This window comes from Alosa alosa, chromosome 19, assembly GCF_017589495.1.
Source record: "Alosa alosa isolate M-15738 ecotype Scorff River chromosome 19, AALO_Geno_1.1, whole genome shotgun sequence".
Taxonomy (NCBI): Eukaryota; Metazoa; Chordata; class Actinopteri; order Clupeiformes; family Clupeidae; genus Alosa; species Alosa alosa.
In genome coordinates, this window is record NC_063207.1 from 15,535,365 (window position 1) to 15,553,962 (window position 18,598).

General features: G+C 43.9%; 1 protein-coding gene across 1 annotated transcript in view; it reads right to left on the reverse strand.

Annotated features, from left to right (window-relative positions):
* sptb (spectrin, beta, erythrocytic) overlaps positions 1 to 18,057 on the reverse strand; it is a 43,335-nt gene extending 25,278 nt beyond the window's left edge. Inside the window, 7 exon segments of the mRNA XM_048228091.1 lie at positions 132 to 247; positions 593 to 673; positions 1,190 to 1,287; positions 2,827 to 3,000; positions 3,223 to 3,374; positions 12,817 to 13,057; positions 17,555 to 18,057. Coding sequence (XP_048084048.1) covers positions 132 to 247; positions 593 to 673; positions 1,190 to 1,287; positions 2,827 to 3,000; positions 3,223 to 3,374; positions 12,817 to 12,964 — 769 coding nt within the window. The 5' untranslated portion in view covers positions 12,965 to 13,057; positions 17,555 to 18,057.
* Positions 18,058 to 18,598: the final 541 nt, after the last annotated feature.

Sequence of the window (18,598 nt, forward strand, 5' to 3'; positions counted from 1 at the left end):
GTGTCAAGTGTGTATTTCACAAACATGCAAGTATTATAAACGTGCATTATACAAAGTCCAGGCGAATTAAATAGACGTAAAAAAATAAGTTCCAGAGTGGAGGAATATTGGTAAGAGAGATGGTGACTTGCCTTCGGGGTCCAGGAGTTTGGTGACACCCAGCTTCTGCTCGGCTACATTGAAGGCATGCTGGAGGTTGTGTGTGGGGTTGGACTTCTGCAGCTTCACATATTCCACCAGGTCTGGCCTGTACAGAGATAAAGAGAGCGAAGAGAAAGAGAGAGAAAGAGAGAGAGAAGGGAGAGAGTGAGGAGAGAGAGAAAGAGAGTGAGAAGGGGGAGAAGGAGAGAGAGAGAAAGAGAGTGAGAGAGAGAGTAAGGAAAGAGGAGAGAAAGAGAGAGAGGAGGGAGAGAAAGAGAGTGAGAAGGGAGAGAGAGAGAGAGAGAGAGAAAGAGAGAGAAAGAGAGTGAGAAGAGAAAGAGGGAGAGAGAGAGAGAGAGGGAGTGAGTGAGTAAGATGTAGACTGGACTGTTTGTCTCAGAATCTAAGGCTTAGATTATGTCTTTTCTTCTTGCAATGACGCAATACGCACCTGTGCTTGTGAATGAGGGCATTGAAGGCCATACCATCCTTCCAGCTGGTGGTGAAGTTGGTGATATTCACATTCGGGTACCTGAAAGAAAAAAGGGAGCATCTGTGAGCTTAGAAAACAAAAATAATGTAATTGTTATTATGTTTACACAACATTGATATTACTTTGCATGCATATTTAATTTGCTAATGCATGTTTCTTTAATAACATTAGGATGATCATTTCTCTGTGTCTGACAGGCTTGTGCAAAATTCCAGATTGGATTGAAATTGACTCTCAAATTCCAATTCAATTCTTGAATTTCACTTGCATCTCAATTGAGGTAACAAACAGGAAGCAGAATTGCAATTCGAATTGTGCACAACCCTGGTGTCTGAGTCAGGGTCGTTGAATCACATCATTAGTGACACTGAGCAAGGTCAGTCTATGTGAGATTGTCAGTGTAATAGACTGTGTGTGTGTGTGTGTGTGTGTGTGTGTGTGTGTGTGTGTGTGTGTGTGTGTGTGTGATGTGAGACTGTTGTGTGTGTTAGTGTAATAGCCTGTGTGTGAGAGCTGATCAGTGTCTATCGATCCAGTCCGGTGGTCCCTCCCTACCCAGCCGTCTTCATCTGGCACCACAGGAGCAGCGCGTCCTTGGCCGAGTACGTCTCTCTCTGGTCGGCCTGGCCCGTCTCCACGATGATGTCCTGGATCTGTGCATGCCGGCAAACATAAACAAAATGAGAGGACAAATCAAAACACTGCATTGCATTTCGTCTCCTGTCACAACTCGGACCTGAAGACTATGGAGGGCTGTGTCAAACAAGGGGCCAGCAAGAGTCTCTACTGCCACAAGAGCCATACTGAACTGGAATTGATTTTTTTTTTTTCATTTCTGGTATTAAGTTAGTTGGCCACTAGTGGTGTCTTCCTTTACTGTAGTGTTTCTATAGTCTGGCTGAAAGGTAGAAGACCAATGCAACAATGTGTAACAATGTCATCATATCAAGCCCACCATGAATATAAGGCACTAATGAAGTATGTGTAAATCGATATGTAATTTAGAACTATAAATAGAAGCAAAAGAGTAAGAACTCACAAAACTGCCTGTGATTAAAAAGCCATGTATTGTTGGGGGAGGGATTTAGTGTAACTGTTTTAGTTCCTTGGCCTGTTGAAGTTGGAGTGAGACCACTGAGTGACTCATTAGCGTGTCTCTCCACAAAAACATTTACCCAATTAATAACCCTGCTAATTATCCAAGGCTGTTAGTTTCCCACACGTTCACCCTTTAATTAGAGCATGTGATTCACACAGTAAGATCATCTCTGGGGGGACTCGGAGACACTGAAAGCTATATTTAGAACTCCTCTCTTTCTCCTGAATTTATTTTCTTTTTCTTTCTGTCTGTAGTTTGTACATCACTTGCTGGACGGGATATGAGAAGGAGAAAAAGAGCAGTCAACTGCCTCCCTTGCCTTTCCTATTTGGAGGGACTGAATAATGCAAGAGACCATATTGTTTGAACTAGCGCCGCTAAAAATACCTAAGGCTGTCAAATCAAAAAGATTAAAAATAAATATTCGCTGTTTCCCACTGTCGTCAGGAAAGTCAACATAAAAGACATAGTTCAGATTCACACAATTGTACACAGAAGAACACAATGCAAAACACTGAACATATCACATGTGAAACTTTAAAGACAGGCATTTATCTGATATAAGTGACAGTGATTTAAAAAAAATCACCTGCATCTGGGTACCAAGAGTTTATACATTTCATGAAGATTTAGAGTCTGGCAGCCTAATTTGCAATAAAACTGAGGCTCAGTTTTGAAAGCAATGGTATCCAGTCTTACTGTACAGCACATGTGGTGTTATAGAGGAACTCAAAATAAATATTCTGTATATCTGCATATTCTGTACATTTGAAGACTAGGAGTGTACTGTGCTGTGTAAAAAAAAATTAGTTTCTGATTGTTTTAGTCATTATATAGCTGCTAGAATTGCACATTAGCTGCTGCTAGTATAGGACATAGGATACTACAAGTGTAATTAAATTAGGAATTTAGGTTACTATCGATACTATTACTACTACTAGCATATCACACCCAGCATTACTGGTGTTATTACTAGTTTACCACATACAGTAGGCTACTACAGCTAATACTACTACTGTACTGTGATAATGCAAATATAACACATAGGTATGTGCTAATGTTTGTGTAACAGGCCTACAGGTGGGCTACTGACCTGGAAGCGGAGGATGATGGTCCAGATGAGGCCCAAGATGAGACGGTGGTTGCCGTCGACGATGTCGTGTGAGCCCATGTTCTCCAGGTGAACCCGCTGCTCTCGGAGGAACTGGAGTGCCTTGTCCACATTCTCCAGACAGTGGATACGCATCCGGCCCTTGGTGGGCTTGGGCTGTACACACACACACACACACACACACACACACACACACACACACACACACACAGAGAAACTAGGTTTACCATTCCGTCTTTAAACCATACTGACATTATTTTCTTGGTGCAATATAAATAAGAATAAATTAAAGATAAATAAGAGAGAAAGGGCATAAGAGAGAAAAGGCACTGTATCTTAGTGCAAATGCACACACTTACTGTACACACACTAACTTACCAGTCGTTCTCCCGAGAGGACCTCCAGTAGTTTGATGAGCATGCGTCCATCCCTGAGGTCCAAGTAGAGGTCTGAGATTCGGCAGGACACCCTGGCCAAGATGGAGTTCACCCACTTAGTGAAGGTCTTCTTCTGCACTGCCTCACGCTCATCTACAAGACACACACAAAACAACCTTCAGAGCCATAAACACACACACAAACACACACACAAACTCACTCTCTCTCTCTCTCTCTCTCTCATCCAAGAGTCAAGACATAAACAAACAAATATATCCACAGACACACCAAAGCGGGTGGAAAAGTGTGTCAAATCAGAAACGATGCTATTGGGACATTTTGGATTATATGCAGATAACTGACTCCTGGGCATCCACAGTGCAGCACAGAAAAACAATACAACACATCAGTGTACCATTCCCCTGCTCTTTTCTTTAGGGCAGGTATTTCATAACTCGCACAAGAATATGTACAGCACAAGAAGATATATAAAATGCCACTGAAAAGCCATTACTGAACTGTGAAGTAGAACTTGATGGAAATGTCCCACTGGTCAAAAAAAGTTTGTGTGTCTACATATTTTCCAGACACTGAAAGCAGTGTTTCCCACAGAATTGAATTCTATTTGTGGTGGTAGGTTTGCAGAATCAACTTGAATGCAACAGTTTTTAACAAATTAGCGCAGCGTGGTTATGATGCTAACCATATTTAAGCACAATTTAGTACAACCTGGAAAATCATTATGTGGTGGTCAATATTGATATTGTGGTGGGCCGCCACAAATAAGTCAATGTATGGTAAACACTGGAAAGCTAGATGTTCAGTAAACCAAGCATGCACTAGGCTACATTTACTCCCAGTGACTGAGGACAGTGGAGGGAGATTAGGAGGGAGGGAGGGAGGGAGGCTGCTATATAAAGATGGCTGCTCCGCCCCACCCCTCTGCCCTGTCTCAACCCCACTACAAAAACAGACCTGTCACACTCAATACAGCACACCGTCATCAGTGTAAGGTTGATCTTGGCGCATGTATTTGTGTGTGTGTGTGTGTGTGTGTGTTTATGTGTATGTTTGAACGTCTGTGTGTGTACATAAATTTGATTGTACACATTAGCTCCATGTCTGAAATGCTTATGTAGGCAGTAGGCACTATGTTTGCAGTTTTTTAAACTGAGTCTGTCTTGTGTGTGTGTGTGTGTGTGTGGGGTGGTCCAGTGTGTTGTATGTGTGTGTGTGTGTCCACAAATCTGATTGTACAAATATAGCTCCATGTCTGAAGTGCTTACTTAGGCTCCGTGTTTGTAATGGTTTTAAACTGTGTCTCTGTGCATGTGTACGGGTACATGTGTGTGTGTGTGTGTGTGTGTGTGTGTGTCCACAAATATGATTGCATATGTTAGCTCCATGTCTGAAGTGCTTACATAGGCACCATGTTTGTTAAGTTTTCAAACTGTTTCTCTGTGTGTGTCTGTAAGGGTGAGTACTGTATATGAGTGTGCTTGAATGTGTCCACAAATATGATTGCACGTGTTAGCTCCATGTCTGAAGTGTTTTGTGAGGTTTTTAAACCGTGTGTGTGCACAAGTGTGGGTGAGTGAAAGTGTGTGTGTTGTTTTCTAGTTGGCTTGTGTGTGTTTCTCTTTGACTTCATTCTTATGGTAGACTGAGCCATGTTTATCCCTTGTCCGCCCAAAAAAAGAGTGCAAAATACTGCATGCTTAATGACTGCCACTATAAATGATTCAGGCATCAGGGGGCAGGAAAGAGAGAGAGAGAGAGTGGAGGAGAGAGTGAGAGAAGGGAAGTGTGTGAAAGACAGAGCACCGGAGCGAGGGATAGAGGTAGAAGGGAGGAAATGAAAATACATTGGGCACTACAGTGGAAGATTGAAGGCATGGGAAAACATGGGGGAAGAGGGAGAGTTAGAGAAAGAAAGAGAGAGGTCCATTTGAAGCTGTTGCAAGCATCCCCGTGGAGAGTTCCAATTCACTATCCCCTTTCCCCCTGTAAACTTGTGTAACATCTCTCTTTACCAGCAAACGCTGTCCTTTGTGCTCCAAAACCTAGCCCTGGCATGCCTGGTCTCATCAGCATGAACCTGGGTTTCATGTCACCAGAAGGAACTTAGGGTCCCTGAATAAATCATGCTTTGTCCTGTTCCTACCGTGGGATTGAAGAACAACTACAGCACGCGAAACCTCTCTAAGCCATGACGATCGCCGGCGAATGAAAAAATCATAAAAGTTAAAGCATGCAAATCATGTTGAAGCGCATGTAAATGACACAGGAGTGAGGGCCGCACCAAAGGGAAAGCTAGTCAAGCCGAAACATGTCACTACAGCTCACATCAAGTTCATCTAGCAAAGAAATACATAAAGTGTATAAAATAAAGGTATACATTGATTGTATAAGGACGCACATGGACATCGACACATGCACAGATAGCACAGCAAATAGTATGTTTTATTCAATGCTAACTTACAGTTTCATGACCTACTTCATCGTTGTGTAACAACATTACAGTCCCCAGTTGGGTTGACACAATAAGTGCACACACATCAGCACAATAAGGAAATGAGGTAGGCCGTTGTTCATCTGGCTTGCTACAGCAGAGAACAGCCATGTTTTCTTTTGCTGTCCCCGGGCCAGTGTTATCTCCTGTCATATTTTGCTTTGCTGTGAAATCACAACTGCTCAGTGTCAATGTCCCACATCTCACATTCAGGGGTTCAAGAGTTTCAGATGTTGCGGAACCATTCATTGCAATACTAGACTGAACCAACTGAAATCCAAAATGGATTAAAAGACACTATGTACCGTTAATTTCCCAACAATTATCCGCGGCTTATACATTGATTTTGCAAGTTAAAAATGGTATTAATATGGTTTTGTTTCTTTTAACTTGCATAGGCTAAATCACTGTCCTGCGGCTTATACACAATGTGGCTAATACACAGGAAATTACTGTAATGTCTATGCATTTTTGTGGTATACTACTCCATGACTGTAACTTTTTTATGTCTATGTTGTACTTTAAGAAATAACTTTTCTCTGGCTTGCAGGGTCAACCGCGGCCAAGAAAATGATCGTGCAGAGATGGTTGCCACCACACTCACTTTCTATGCAGCAGTGGATGGCTTATTTCTTGGACATTGTCCTACTTGAACTTTCTACAGCAAGGATAAACAAGGCAAAACGGAGAACCATTAACCTATGGAAAGACGCGGCTGAGCAGATCTCTGATATGTTGAATTCTATTGACAAGGAACCAGGTGATACTTCTGTAGAGACTGATTAGACATGGTGTGATTTATGTTTTTCTTTTTACTTTTCTTTTGTTTTGTTCTTCCTTTAAATGTGTGTGTTTTTTTTATTTTTTATCTATTTATTTATTTTTTTTTTTTTTTTTTTTTTCTCTCAGCAGACCGCGGGGTGGGGGGGGGGGTTATGGGTATATGGGAGGGGGGTTATGGGTATGTGGGAGGGGGGTTATGGGTATATGGGGGGGAGGGGGGTGGCGGGTGGGGAAACCTAGTTCTGTGTTCATATATCATTCGATGTGATTAAGGAACTTATTACAAAAAGACGTCAATATACTCCACTTGTACAGGAAGATTTTGTAAACGTAAAACACGAAAAGCAAATATTTGTAAGTGTTGAATATTACAATTGATGTCAATAAAAAATTGATCACAAAAAAAAATAAATAACTTTTCTTGGATATCTGGATTTTCTAGCTGATTAGGTGTGTGTTTGTGTGTGACTGTTTCTGTTGTGTGCTGCCGACAGATCTCCTAGAAGGTAGGGATGTCTTGCACTGTCACTGTCACAGACTGGTGTCTTACTAGTCCTGACCATTGTCAAGGAGTGATCCCAAGAGAACATACACACACACACACACACACACACACACACAGTACGCACACATAGCAGCTCTGTGTATGGCAGGACCGGCCCGACTAAACTCTCTCTCTGTTTCACATGCCTGGCCCGCACTGATCTCCCCTCCACGCGCTTTCCACTCCGCCGACAGCCGCCTCAATTATTCATGCTGATGGATTTTCCCTGTACGGCACGCGGCCCGTTCACTCCTCTGCCCCCAGCCCCTCTCCTCCCCTCTCTGTCCCTACATCCAGTGTCTTACCGCCACTAGTCTGCCTGGCTTGCCTGCAGCTGGTCTTAGTCATGGCACGCGGCATGGGGTGCCAGAAGCAGAGGGTGACCGAGAGACGCTGGTGGCTACATGCTAGCTAGCGTTTACAAGAGCAGCACCAGAGGGGTAGGGGGTTGGGGGGTGGCAGCTTGGGTAAAACGACAAGCCAGCTCACAGTCACATGCTGGGGCAGGGGGATGAATAAGCTCCATGAGCCTGCTGGGGTGGGGAGCAGGCACATCCCTACATGACGAGACATGACCTGCTGCCTGAGATGCCCATTAGCCATTCACATGGCACTGATAGGCCAAACAGAATGTATGGGATACTATGTAGGGGGGATGCAATACAGCTGTCCTACATTATAGGATCTCACTGATTCTCCCCATAGCATTTGTATGGTTTTAACAATAAAAAAACTAACATATGGAATCTGCCTTACATGAGACATACATATTACATTTCAGTGGTAACTGATATGTTTTTTGGTGGCATACCTGCCAGGATATGTCTAGAAAAGGCTAGAGAAGAAGACTAACGCAGCATTTCAGCCTGGGACAACCACTCTTCAGCTTCCAGTGTCTACACACAGGCTCTCGCTAAACATCTGATAGCTTGGAAAACCATTAATTTCATTTCAGTCTGAAAGCATACAGTACCTGACAACTGGAGTCTGAAACAATATAACATCATCTAAGGCTGGGAAAACTGTCAGGTTCTGAGCTATGAATAGATAATTACATGAAGCAACTGAGCTGGGAGGTAGAAAATTAGATGTAGGACCATTTTTTGCTGAGTATTTTTTAAATAAAACCAATTGAAACAAACAAACAAACAAGGTCACTTGGATGTCATTACGGACATTTTTGAGTGGCTTAAGTCAACATCCTACTGATGTTAGTTTTAGCTTGACCAGGAAGGGACCTGGGGCATCTAATTATTTTGAGTTGTTGGCAAGCAGCTGGTGCTGTTGGCTATTACAGTACCCAGAAGCTCATTCCCTTGTCATAAACTCAACACTCACACACAACCTTAAGGCACAAACAAGGACAAAGTGAATAGATCCTTATAATACTTGCCTGACACTCAAAGTAAAAACAGTAAACACAACCCTGAGATCACATATAAAACTTGCAATAGAAAGTAAAATCTTTTTAATGTGTTCCAGCATGAGGCTTTTAACAGCTCATGACTTTGAAAAACAAATTTAATTAAAAGACTAAATCCAGACTTGGATGCTTTGCTGTGGACACCGAAGGGCCACATGTTTACACCTACAAATGGCTGATTTAATGCCTATATAAAATATTAAAGCCTTATTGAAAGGACACACTTTCTATAAACATCAACCAGCTCCAGGCCACTGAGGGGAGCTGAAATGTCAGCATTCTAACTGTATCAGGTGATTGTGACAGTAACACTGTATATATGGGATACGCCTTACACATCACAAACACACACACACACACACACACACACACACACCTCACACATTTTTCCATGGTGCCATTCCTCTCTCTCTCTCTCTCTCTCTCTCTCTCTCTCTCTCTCTCTGCTCACCTCACCCCATGTTCTAATGCCATGCTGATCTGCCAAGTCCCTGGCAGGAGTTCTCCATGACACACACAGATGCACAGTGACAGACAAACTAGCTTAAACAAGAGCGATAATGAGAGTCTGAAAACTGTTAGCCTGAAGGCTAACCTACTTCTGGAGCTAAATTAATGTTAGTCAAGACATGTACTGATCACTCACGGGCCTAGACAGCTGAAAGGCCTGTTTGGAGGTTTAAGGGTGAACAATGGTGATGTTTCTCTAAGGAGAAAATGGTTAATGGAACATGGTTTAGTAAGATGTTATAAAGGCCTCCAACTTTTCTTCTATAAGTTATATTTGTCTTCATCTGGTCACCTAAGAACCTCACAACCTAAAGAAAACTGTCTAGAACCTTCCCCAAATCACTTTTTCTTTTTCTTTCATATAGTTTTTCTTATAACACCTGTTTAGTTATGTGTGACAAACTGCACATCAAATTTTGAGAGGCAAGAGAAAATGAGAATAACAGAATAAAAGTTGTACCATTAATTTCATCCGCTCTCCTCATCAATAAGTAAAGAAATGGATAAAAAAAGAGGCCAGCGTTGGGTTCCTCTGAATGGCACTCAGAAGAAGGAAAAACCCACGACACAAACCTTTTTCAGTTTGTGCCATTAATTATTCAGAGGAAACTCTGCGAACAATTGGGACACAGCCACTGCTTTCAGGAGAAATATATAAATAAAAGCAACACATTAAATAAGAGGAAAAGCGACCACTACAGAGGTAGGCACGACATGTCCAACTAATACACCCCACCCCCACCACACACACACACACACACACACAAAAGTACACACACTAACTCTCACACTCCTTTTCACCAACACAGATGTCCACAGCCAACTCAACAGACATGTGGGATAACTATGTAAAAGCTCAAAAGCCAAGTTTTAAGCTCAATATCAATGTATCTGTCTGTCTGTCTCTCCGTCTGTCAATATCCTCAAGAGATACTGTAACTGCACAGCTGTACCCTTTCAAAAACTCCTTCTCTCTTATTCTGTTTCTCTCTCTCTCTTTCTGTCTCTTAATCCTTCATGTCCTTAGGGCTCTATGAGAATCCAGTCTCCAGAGTTGGCCTTCCGGTACCCCCCTGCCCTCCCCCCACCCCCAGCCCTGTACCTTGCAGCTGCCGGAACCTTCCATCCAGCACAGAGTTGAAGTAGATGTTAGAGGCGCTGTAGCTGAGCCAGCGCGCACGCCTCATGCTGTGGGAGGACGAGGAGGAGGTGGAGGAGGCGCAGCGGCTGCCCCGTGAGGGCGACGGGTGGTGCCGGGCTCTGTGGGTGTACGAGGAAGACGAGGACGACGTAGACGAGATGGGCGAGAGCACGAGTCCCACGGGGGCGCCGTTGCTCGTGGGCACGGCCAGCATGGTCGTCCCGTTCCTCTCCGGTAGGTACTCGGGCTCCACTCTGGGGTACCCTCCTCCTCCGCTACCGCCGCCTGGACGAACCCCGCGTCTCCCCTGGTGGTGGTGCGCCCGGTGGACCGGCGGGGTGCTTCTGCTCCGGCTGCCGCTGCCCGAGACGCCCGTGGCCCGCATCGAGGCTTCCTTGGCGGGTGCATAAGCCCGGCCGGCCTGGATGCCCAGAGATGTGGGGGGGTTGTTCCGGACGGCGACGCTGCTGCTGCTACTGGTGTCTTTGCTGCTCTTGAGGCTGATCTTGACCTCCCTGAGTCGTGGCTGGCTGACGGGGGTGGCACGCAGCAAACACGGGCTGCTCATCCTGCCGGCTCACGCTGGAGCTAGAGCTCACTACAGCTGGAGCGAGGGAGGGAGCAAGAGAGAGAGAAAGAGAGAGAGAGAGAGACAGAGCGCTACACGGCACCGGGATGCACGTTCCCCTCTGCTCTCTCTCACTGCTCCCCCTCTCTCTCTCTTCCTCTCTCCGTCTCTCCTCCCTCTTCTCTCTCTCTTGTATTCCCAATCCTGTCTCTCTCTGTTGCTCTCTTTCCTCCTTTCTTCCTCTCTTTCCTGCCTCTATATCCCAAGCTATATTCCCTCTCTCTCTCTCGCTCTCGCTCTCTCTTCACTTAGGGCTGAGATGCTGCACACGATTCAGAGTGGTCCTCCCGCACCCCAGCCATGCATAGCAGATGCTGCTCCGCTCCACTCCGCACACAACAGTGCGTCTGACAAGGCGCCCCTAATAGGCGTGACGTTATAAAGGGGGAAGAGCGAGCTTGCTGACTCACAAATGAACAGAGGTAGGTAGCTAAGTGTGTTCATGTGCGTGCGTGTGTGTGTGTGTGTGTGTGTGTGTGTGTGTGTGTGTCTGTATTTGTATGTGTGAGAGTATATAAGGTTTGTGTTATAGTATGAGCAATGAGTGTGTTGATGACTTTTATTGTTCTGTGCTGTATGTGTGAGGACATGCAAGCCTGTCTCTCGAAAACAATCCCAACAGATCGTTGCTAGCAATAAATCAGCAATGATGGGAAAGTTATGTTTCCCTCTCTCACACATGCGCGCACACACACAATCTCACAAACGTATGCACTCTTAGAGACATGCACTCACACAGGCATACACACAAAAAAACACACTCCTCCCTCTACCTAATCTTTCTGATTAGATTACAGGAGCATCAACTCATCAGCCCAGCAGAGCTCTCTCTCTCTCTCTCTCTCTCTCTCTCTCTCTTTCTCCCTGCGTCTGTGTTTTTTTTTAATGCAGCTAAATTACAGTAGCATCACAGAGTGAAATGATACAGTGTACAACCACTCATCTTCCTCTTACAGACAGACCATATTAAGAGGCACACTGTCTGTGCTGCTTATGTGCTCACAAATACAAACATAAAGGTTGTTTAGTTGCTTTATTGTTGCTGTGTTATTACTTGTACAAATATAAGTATTTTTTTTTCTTAAGGTTAGCATCAAAGGTTTAGTGCAATTCCAAACAGCACATGATGAATACTGCTTCAGAACCCATCACCTCTATGTAAATCTCTCTACCCATAATGCATCTGTCCAGAAGACAATGGCTATTTAAAACACCCCAATCAATCACCCATCCCAGTGCTTCCACCTCCAACAATCACACAAACACATAGCCACATACACAGGAACACAGGTGTGCACCGAGGTTACCCACTTGGCTAGACATCCCAGGGATCTATGCTATGGGGGGCCTGTCGGGAAGGGCAGCTGTCCAGGTCAGTCAGTGAAAGGCATTCTGGTTATGTGGGAATGATCCTAGCCCTCTAAAGGGTGGTGGTGCATAACTGGTAGCAGGGGTGTCAGCTGTCAGTCTTTGGGTGGTTGTGTGCGTTCATGTGAGTGTATCTGTGTGTGTAGGTGTGTGTGTGTGTGTGTGTGTGTGTGTAGAGTGAGAGTGCATGGAGTGTGTTAGACCAGAGCAGGACACATGGATTTTCATGACTGAATCCTGCAAGCATGTGGACCAGAGAGGTCTACTGGCACTAGGCGCTTCATCCACATTGCTCACTAGGCGCTGTCATCCACATTGCTCATTCATTCAGTCATACACTACAGGCCATTTACACAGCATGGATACTCATTGGAGAATCACTGCTTTCTCTATGCTTGCATGCCAGAAAGACTTTCTATTCCAAAAAGAGAAATAGAAGTTCTATGCTAAAGGCTGTCACTATATTACCCCACAGGAAACCACTGAAATGTAGAGTCAGTTCTACAATTTCTATGAAAAGTGCTCTGAAATATCTAAAATGCTGTAACATCATGTGTATTCTGAAAAATAACTATTCACCTAAAACCTACTCACATCCGCACCTACAGAAGATTCTTCTTCATGGTGATGAGCAATTTAATGAATTTAATGTATTTAGATAAATAGATTGACTTCACACAATTTACCTGCGAGGGCTTTGATGCGGGAGCGCTCGAAGAGACGGGCTGAGCTGTTGTCATTGTCGAGCTCCTCGTCAAACAGTTCGAAGCGTGTGTTGATGCGGCTGTACTGTTGTGCGATCTCAACGTTGTCGAAGTCCGTGGTGGACGTCATGGCTGCCTCGGAGAGCCAGTGAGAGGCGGAGGTGAATGTCAGTGGTGGTCAGGCGGGGGATGGGTGAAGAACAGGGACACTAGCACCAGGTGTCTGGAGAGGAATAATGAACTTTAAATCAATAACAAGGTGGACATTCTTGGCCAGAGAATCAATAACAGAATGTTAACAAAAGGTCAAGGGTTTTCAGTTCCAAAAAGTGGAGAATTTTGGAAATCTGGTGAAAAATATAATTTCTTCTCCGTATGTTCTCTACCTGTAGCAGAATGTTTATGGAATGTTTATGGATTTTATTTACATATCACACATATTGATTAAAAGTAAGAAAACAATTACTTAGTTAAAGGAGAATTCCGGTGTGATATTGACCTAAAGTGTGTTGAAACATGATACCGAGTGTGAACGTATGTCTCATAGCCCTTTTCGGCTTGTCCCCTGCACTCCAAAATCGGGCGCTAGTTAGCCGATGCTACCAACAGCTTTTTCAATGGTGGTGCTTCGGCATCGGGCTAGCCATGCAAATAAATCACTGTTTTACACCATTTACGAGGCTCAATGTATCTCCACACTTCATTGGTAGACTTCGAGGGGCCCTGACATTTAAAAGCGAGACATTGAGAACTTTGAAAAAGCACTGGTAGTTTACTTACAAGGCGATTTATACAGACAGTATCTTCACAAAGTTTAGCGTTTGCAGCCATCTTGAATTTAGTCACGATAAGTCGAGCGACGAGTAAGAATGAACAGGTATGATAAGGGAGCAGCAACTGGAATCCATGCATTTCCACGGAATTATTTTTGGAATCTGATCCCTTATCATACCTGTTCATTCTTACTAAAATCGACTTTATCGCGGACTAAATTCAAGATGGCTGCAAACGCTAAACTTCGTTTTAAATGTCAGGGCCCTCGGAAGTCTACCAATGAAGTGTGGAGATACATTGAGCCTCGTAAATGGTGTAAAACAGTGATTTATTTGCATGGCTAGCCCGATGCCGAAGCACCACCATTGAAAAAGCTGTTGGTAGCATCGGCTAACTAGCGCCAGATTTTGGAGTGCAGGGGACAAGCTGAGATGGGCTATGAGACATACGTTCACACTCGGTATCATGTTTCAACACACTTTATGTCAATATCACACCGGAATTCTCCTTTAACAAGGGGGACACATCTGACAGCTATTTATAACTCCTGTCAAAACAGCTGTCTTAATTGATGTCATTCTCTCAGCGAAGGCAAATTGATAAAAGATCATGTCAATCATCTACCCAAATCCCAGGGTCCTAATACATTCATTCAAATAAATATTTCACAATACCGTAACCTCTACAAACACACCTCTAATGCTATATCTGTTAGGAGGCGGACATTTTAAGCCAGTCACATTCTACAACTGCCCCCCTCCATGTGGATGTCAAAATGCACGCATGTGAGCGTGTACTGTTGGTGTGTGTGTGTGTGTGTGTGTGTGTGTGTGTGTGTGTGTGTGTGTGTGTGTGTGTGTGAGAGAGAGAGTGTGCAATGGTGGCAGAAGGTTAGATAGCTCTATCTCAGAGAGGCAGAGAGGCTCTTATCATTCTACACAGGGGCAGGGCAACCCCAAAGTGTAGCTGCTTATGACGAATGTTACGCGTAATCCCCCTCCCCCCAACCCGCAAACGACCATGAACACTCTGTGTTCCCTAATGGAGGGTGTCAGACCAATTTGATTCAAGTCTATGCCGCATTCAGTCTGAGCATGACTATGTCTGACAGGGACCACCAAGCATGGATTTACATAAGGACACACACCCACTTTTATAAAAGTGAACAACAAACAACATTGATGTGACCCCTTTTGAGACCACCGTTGCTTTTAAATGCCCTATTTATGATCATCCGTACATTGATGGTTTATAAAGTATTCATTGCGAATGTTCTGGTTCTTCGATTAAGTTCACCTTTTTGAAAGTACATGCAATTCAGGGATCCTTGCTTACATAATGTTGCACAGGCAGATGCTCATGTCAGAATGATTACTTTGTCTTAACTTTGCATAATCAACCTCTGGCTTTGTAGAGATTAGGAAAGGAGGGGATTGGAGGGGAGACTCAGAGGGAAAGGGGGGTTCCCAGAAAGGGGTACCCACCAGCAGTGACAAGTCTCTCTTTCATTCTCCCTCTCTTTTTTTTCTGTGTCACTGTATCAGTTGAGCGCAGAGAGGGATGTTATCATTGCGTGATGCTCCACCCTGACGCAAACCAGCGGGAATCCCCTTATCGTCACAGACACAACCTGGCCCGCCACCACTTTTTACACTCTGAACTGTAAACCTCTCTCTCTCTCTCTCTCTCTCTCTCTCTCTCTCTCTCATACACACACACACACACAAGCTACTAAGCTACTTTGTGCAACGTTTTGCATCTGCTGTATAAAGGGGGTTTCACACATTTACTAGGGCCCTATTCAGGCTGCTTGCTGAACAGAAAGACAACAACAAGCACTTCACCCTGTGCACAGTCGGCAGCTGTTCAGCTCTCAGGTAAACACCAAACAATGACCCGCCGTCATGGTTACAGCACAGAACAGCATGAAAAAATCACTTTGCAAAGTCCACATGAAAGGGGGGCCACTACATGCACCTATACACTTGTCTTTTAAAACACAGTGAAACATGGTGAAGTTTTTAAAAAGAACACTAAAACAACCTGCACAGCAGCGTTTCTCACAATTATTGTTTTTATCGTTATTATTTTACTTATTTTTCCTAATAATTTTCTAATCTAACTGTCATCCCATGTAGCTGTTTCTTTACCTCTATTTTCCAGACTGCTATTTTTGTGACTAATAACAATAATGCCATCATGAACATCATCATCATTACCCACATCCATCTTTATGCTAAGCTCCAGTTGAGGTTCTCTGCTAGACATAACCTCTGGCTGTACCACCATCACTATCTAGGAAGCGGGAGGCCAAGTGAGGGGGGGTGGGGTGGGGGGTATTTCAAGTGTACAAAGAAGAGACGTTGAAACTGGAGGAGGGTGTGTCCAGAACTTGTGACCCCCTAGTAAGAGCGTGCCAAGTGTGTGTGCTGCTGTGAGAACAGCTGGAAGGGCTATAATGGTGGCACAACGGGCATTTAGCATGGGCACTGAGCTAAGATTTTTTGGTTAGCCTAGTGGTTCCAAACGCTACACAAGCTTTTGAGAAGTATTTATGGGGATGCCCCAAAGTCATTGGTTTGCTTAACACCAACAACGGTTCACTAGAAAATCCCAAGGACACAACAAAGACAGCCCCCATTTCATTTTATCTTGGTGAATGTTAATTCTCTCTTCAATAAAAAATATTTCAGAGCAGTCAACTGTTTTGATTCTACACATTCCATAATCATGGTGACCTCAAAGACCTGAGAGTGACCTTCTGTCTACTAGTCAGAATACTCATCAATTGTCAATTCAACCTAAACAAAATAGTGGTTAGGCTGTTTGACACAGTGAGATGCCCTGTACTGATCAAATGCAAATACAAATTCTATAACAAGAGCCTTCCAGTCCTACTTCACATGACATATTGACACACTTATGGGAATGGATACTAAGAGATCACAGGGAATGGCCCGGAAACCGAGAGCAGATCGTTACTAAACTATTTCTGGTGCAAATTTAAAGTGATTCCCTGCAGTATAGTCTCATGAAGATATCCACTAGTAACACACACAGCACTTTACCTTATAAGGTGTGGGCAGCTCACCTAATTTCATTGTTATAGTAGAGAACAGACAGTAGACAGCTGTTATTCTTTCAATGAAAGTATGAAGCTGCTATATTGTTTATTCTGGTCTTAGAAAGAGGAGCAGATCGACAGTGTTGTTAAAACATAAGAGCGTTGTTGGTATCTGTGTATGAGAGTGTGTGTGTGAGGGAGAAGGGAGTGGAAAGAGAAAAGAGAGATTGTCTTGACAATGTGTTTATTTTTAGCTAAGATTTTTTTTTGTCTGTGCATAGTATGAGCAGCAGGATCTTCATACTGAAATAATTTTACCAATGGCAGAAGCACAACATATAACACCCTGTAGCCTACACAAACACACACACACACCAATGTCAAACATTCAAATGAACCATGAGCTCCACAGGGGGTCAACAGGTACAGTCAGAAATGTATGGCTTGTTTTTCGGCTGAAGTCTATTTTACTGCGCAAATGTTTGACGATACCACAAAACGTGTGGAAAGTAGATAAACAACTCTCTCTTCAACGGCTTTGACTGACGGCGGCCACTGACTGTTGTTCCTCGGTAGTGCAACAGGTGGTAGTCAGTGAGTGCTTTTAAAATGTATTCTTGAAAACTTTAAACGGAAACCTATGCGAGGTCACTATAAAGGCTCCCCCAAAAACATGGATCTAGAAGAGTTTACAGTTTAGATAAGTCTAATTTCTAAAATTCATAAACAGAATGAGACCAGGTTTAGTTGCCAGTATTTTCCACAAGTGGTTGCATTTCATGTCAATAAACTGATTTCCATTAGCCTACTGCAATTGTTTGCCGAGGATTTACCAAAACCTAACTTTCCATGACTCAAAAGTGTCAACACCAGTGCGCTTACCTGCAAAAGGAACGGGTAGCCTAACGATCACCTACTGTGCTCCTTTTCTTCAAGTCTTCTTGTTGACCCTCCTTTGATCCAATTATAATTCCATTAAGAGTTGGCGAGAGTTGAGTCACGGTCGTGGATCCGTACGGTGGGAGTAAGGTAAGGAGGGTATGGGACAGGGACTGGAACATGGAGGGTCGCCGCGCACAACGGTCATTCCCATCAGCACGGCGTTCGTCCCACCCAAAGTGTTAAAAATAAAGTGCACTCAGAGAGCGCCTAGCCTCACTGCGCAGAGGACGCACATTCCTGGCGAGGCAGTGACTTTAAATGGCAGGCGCCCCTGAGCACCCCTCAGATACTCTACAGTCGTTGGGCAGTGGCACTGCGTGCGACCATCCCCCGCCCAACTCAGAAATGTCACCTTTCTTTCTGGCGCTCTCCTATCACTGGCTTCTACAAATGTCCACAATCAGACTGAGGACACTGAAAACTTGCAGGCAAATGCCACGGGCCTGAGCTGACTGAAGTAACGTTTGTAGGAAATGTATTTAGCCTCCACGTGTTTTAAGTATGCATAAACAAAGCCATGACCGACCGTGGTAATTAGTGTAATTTCATGTGAGAAAGTTCTAAATAAAATCACATTGATTAGGCTGGTATAAACCACGCTTATATTAAACTTCTGTAAATCTAAAGATTAAAGTTATCAGACTAATCTGATTGGTGTTGGGTGCTGATAGATCAACACATGTCTGGTTTGAGTCAGTAAGAATGTTATTATTGTACATCCCTGCTAAGGGCTGCTAATATCACACGCGAGAACCACAGCAAAAGTATCCAAAGTTCCATTGCACCTGTGGGAACATTGAGTTGCTTCCTAACATTAGGCTATGGCTTCTGCGTCCGAACGCCCCCTATAGACCCAATTCTAGTATCACACAGTGATGTGTTACTGTCAGTGTGGAAGGGTTGAAGTAAATATGCTGTCTATACATAACTGAGACAAATCACATTTGTTGGATCATTTCAAAAGACTAAAAGTTGAGCTTCCAT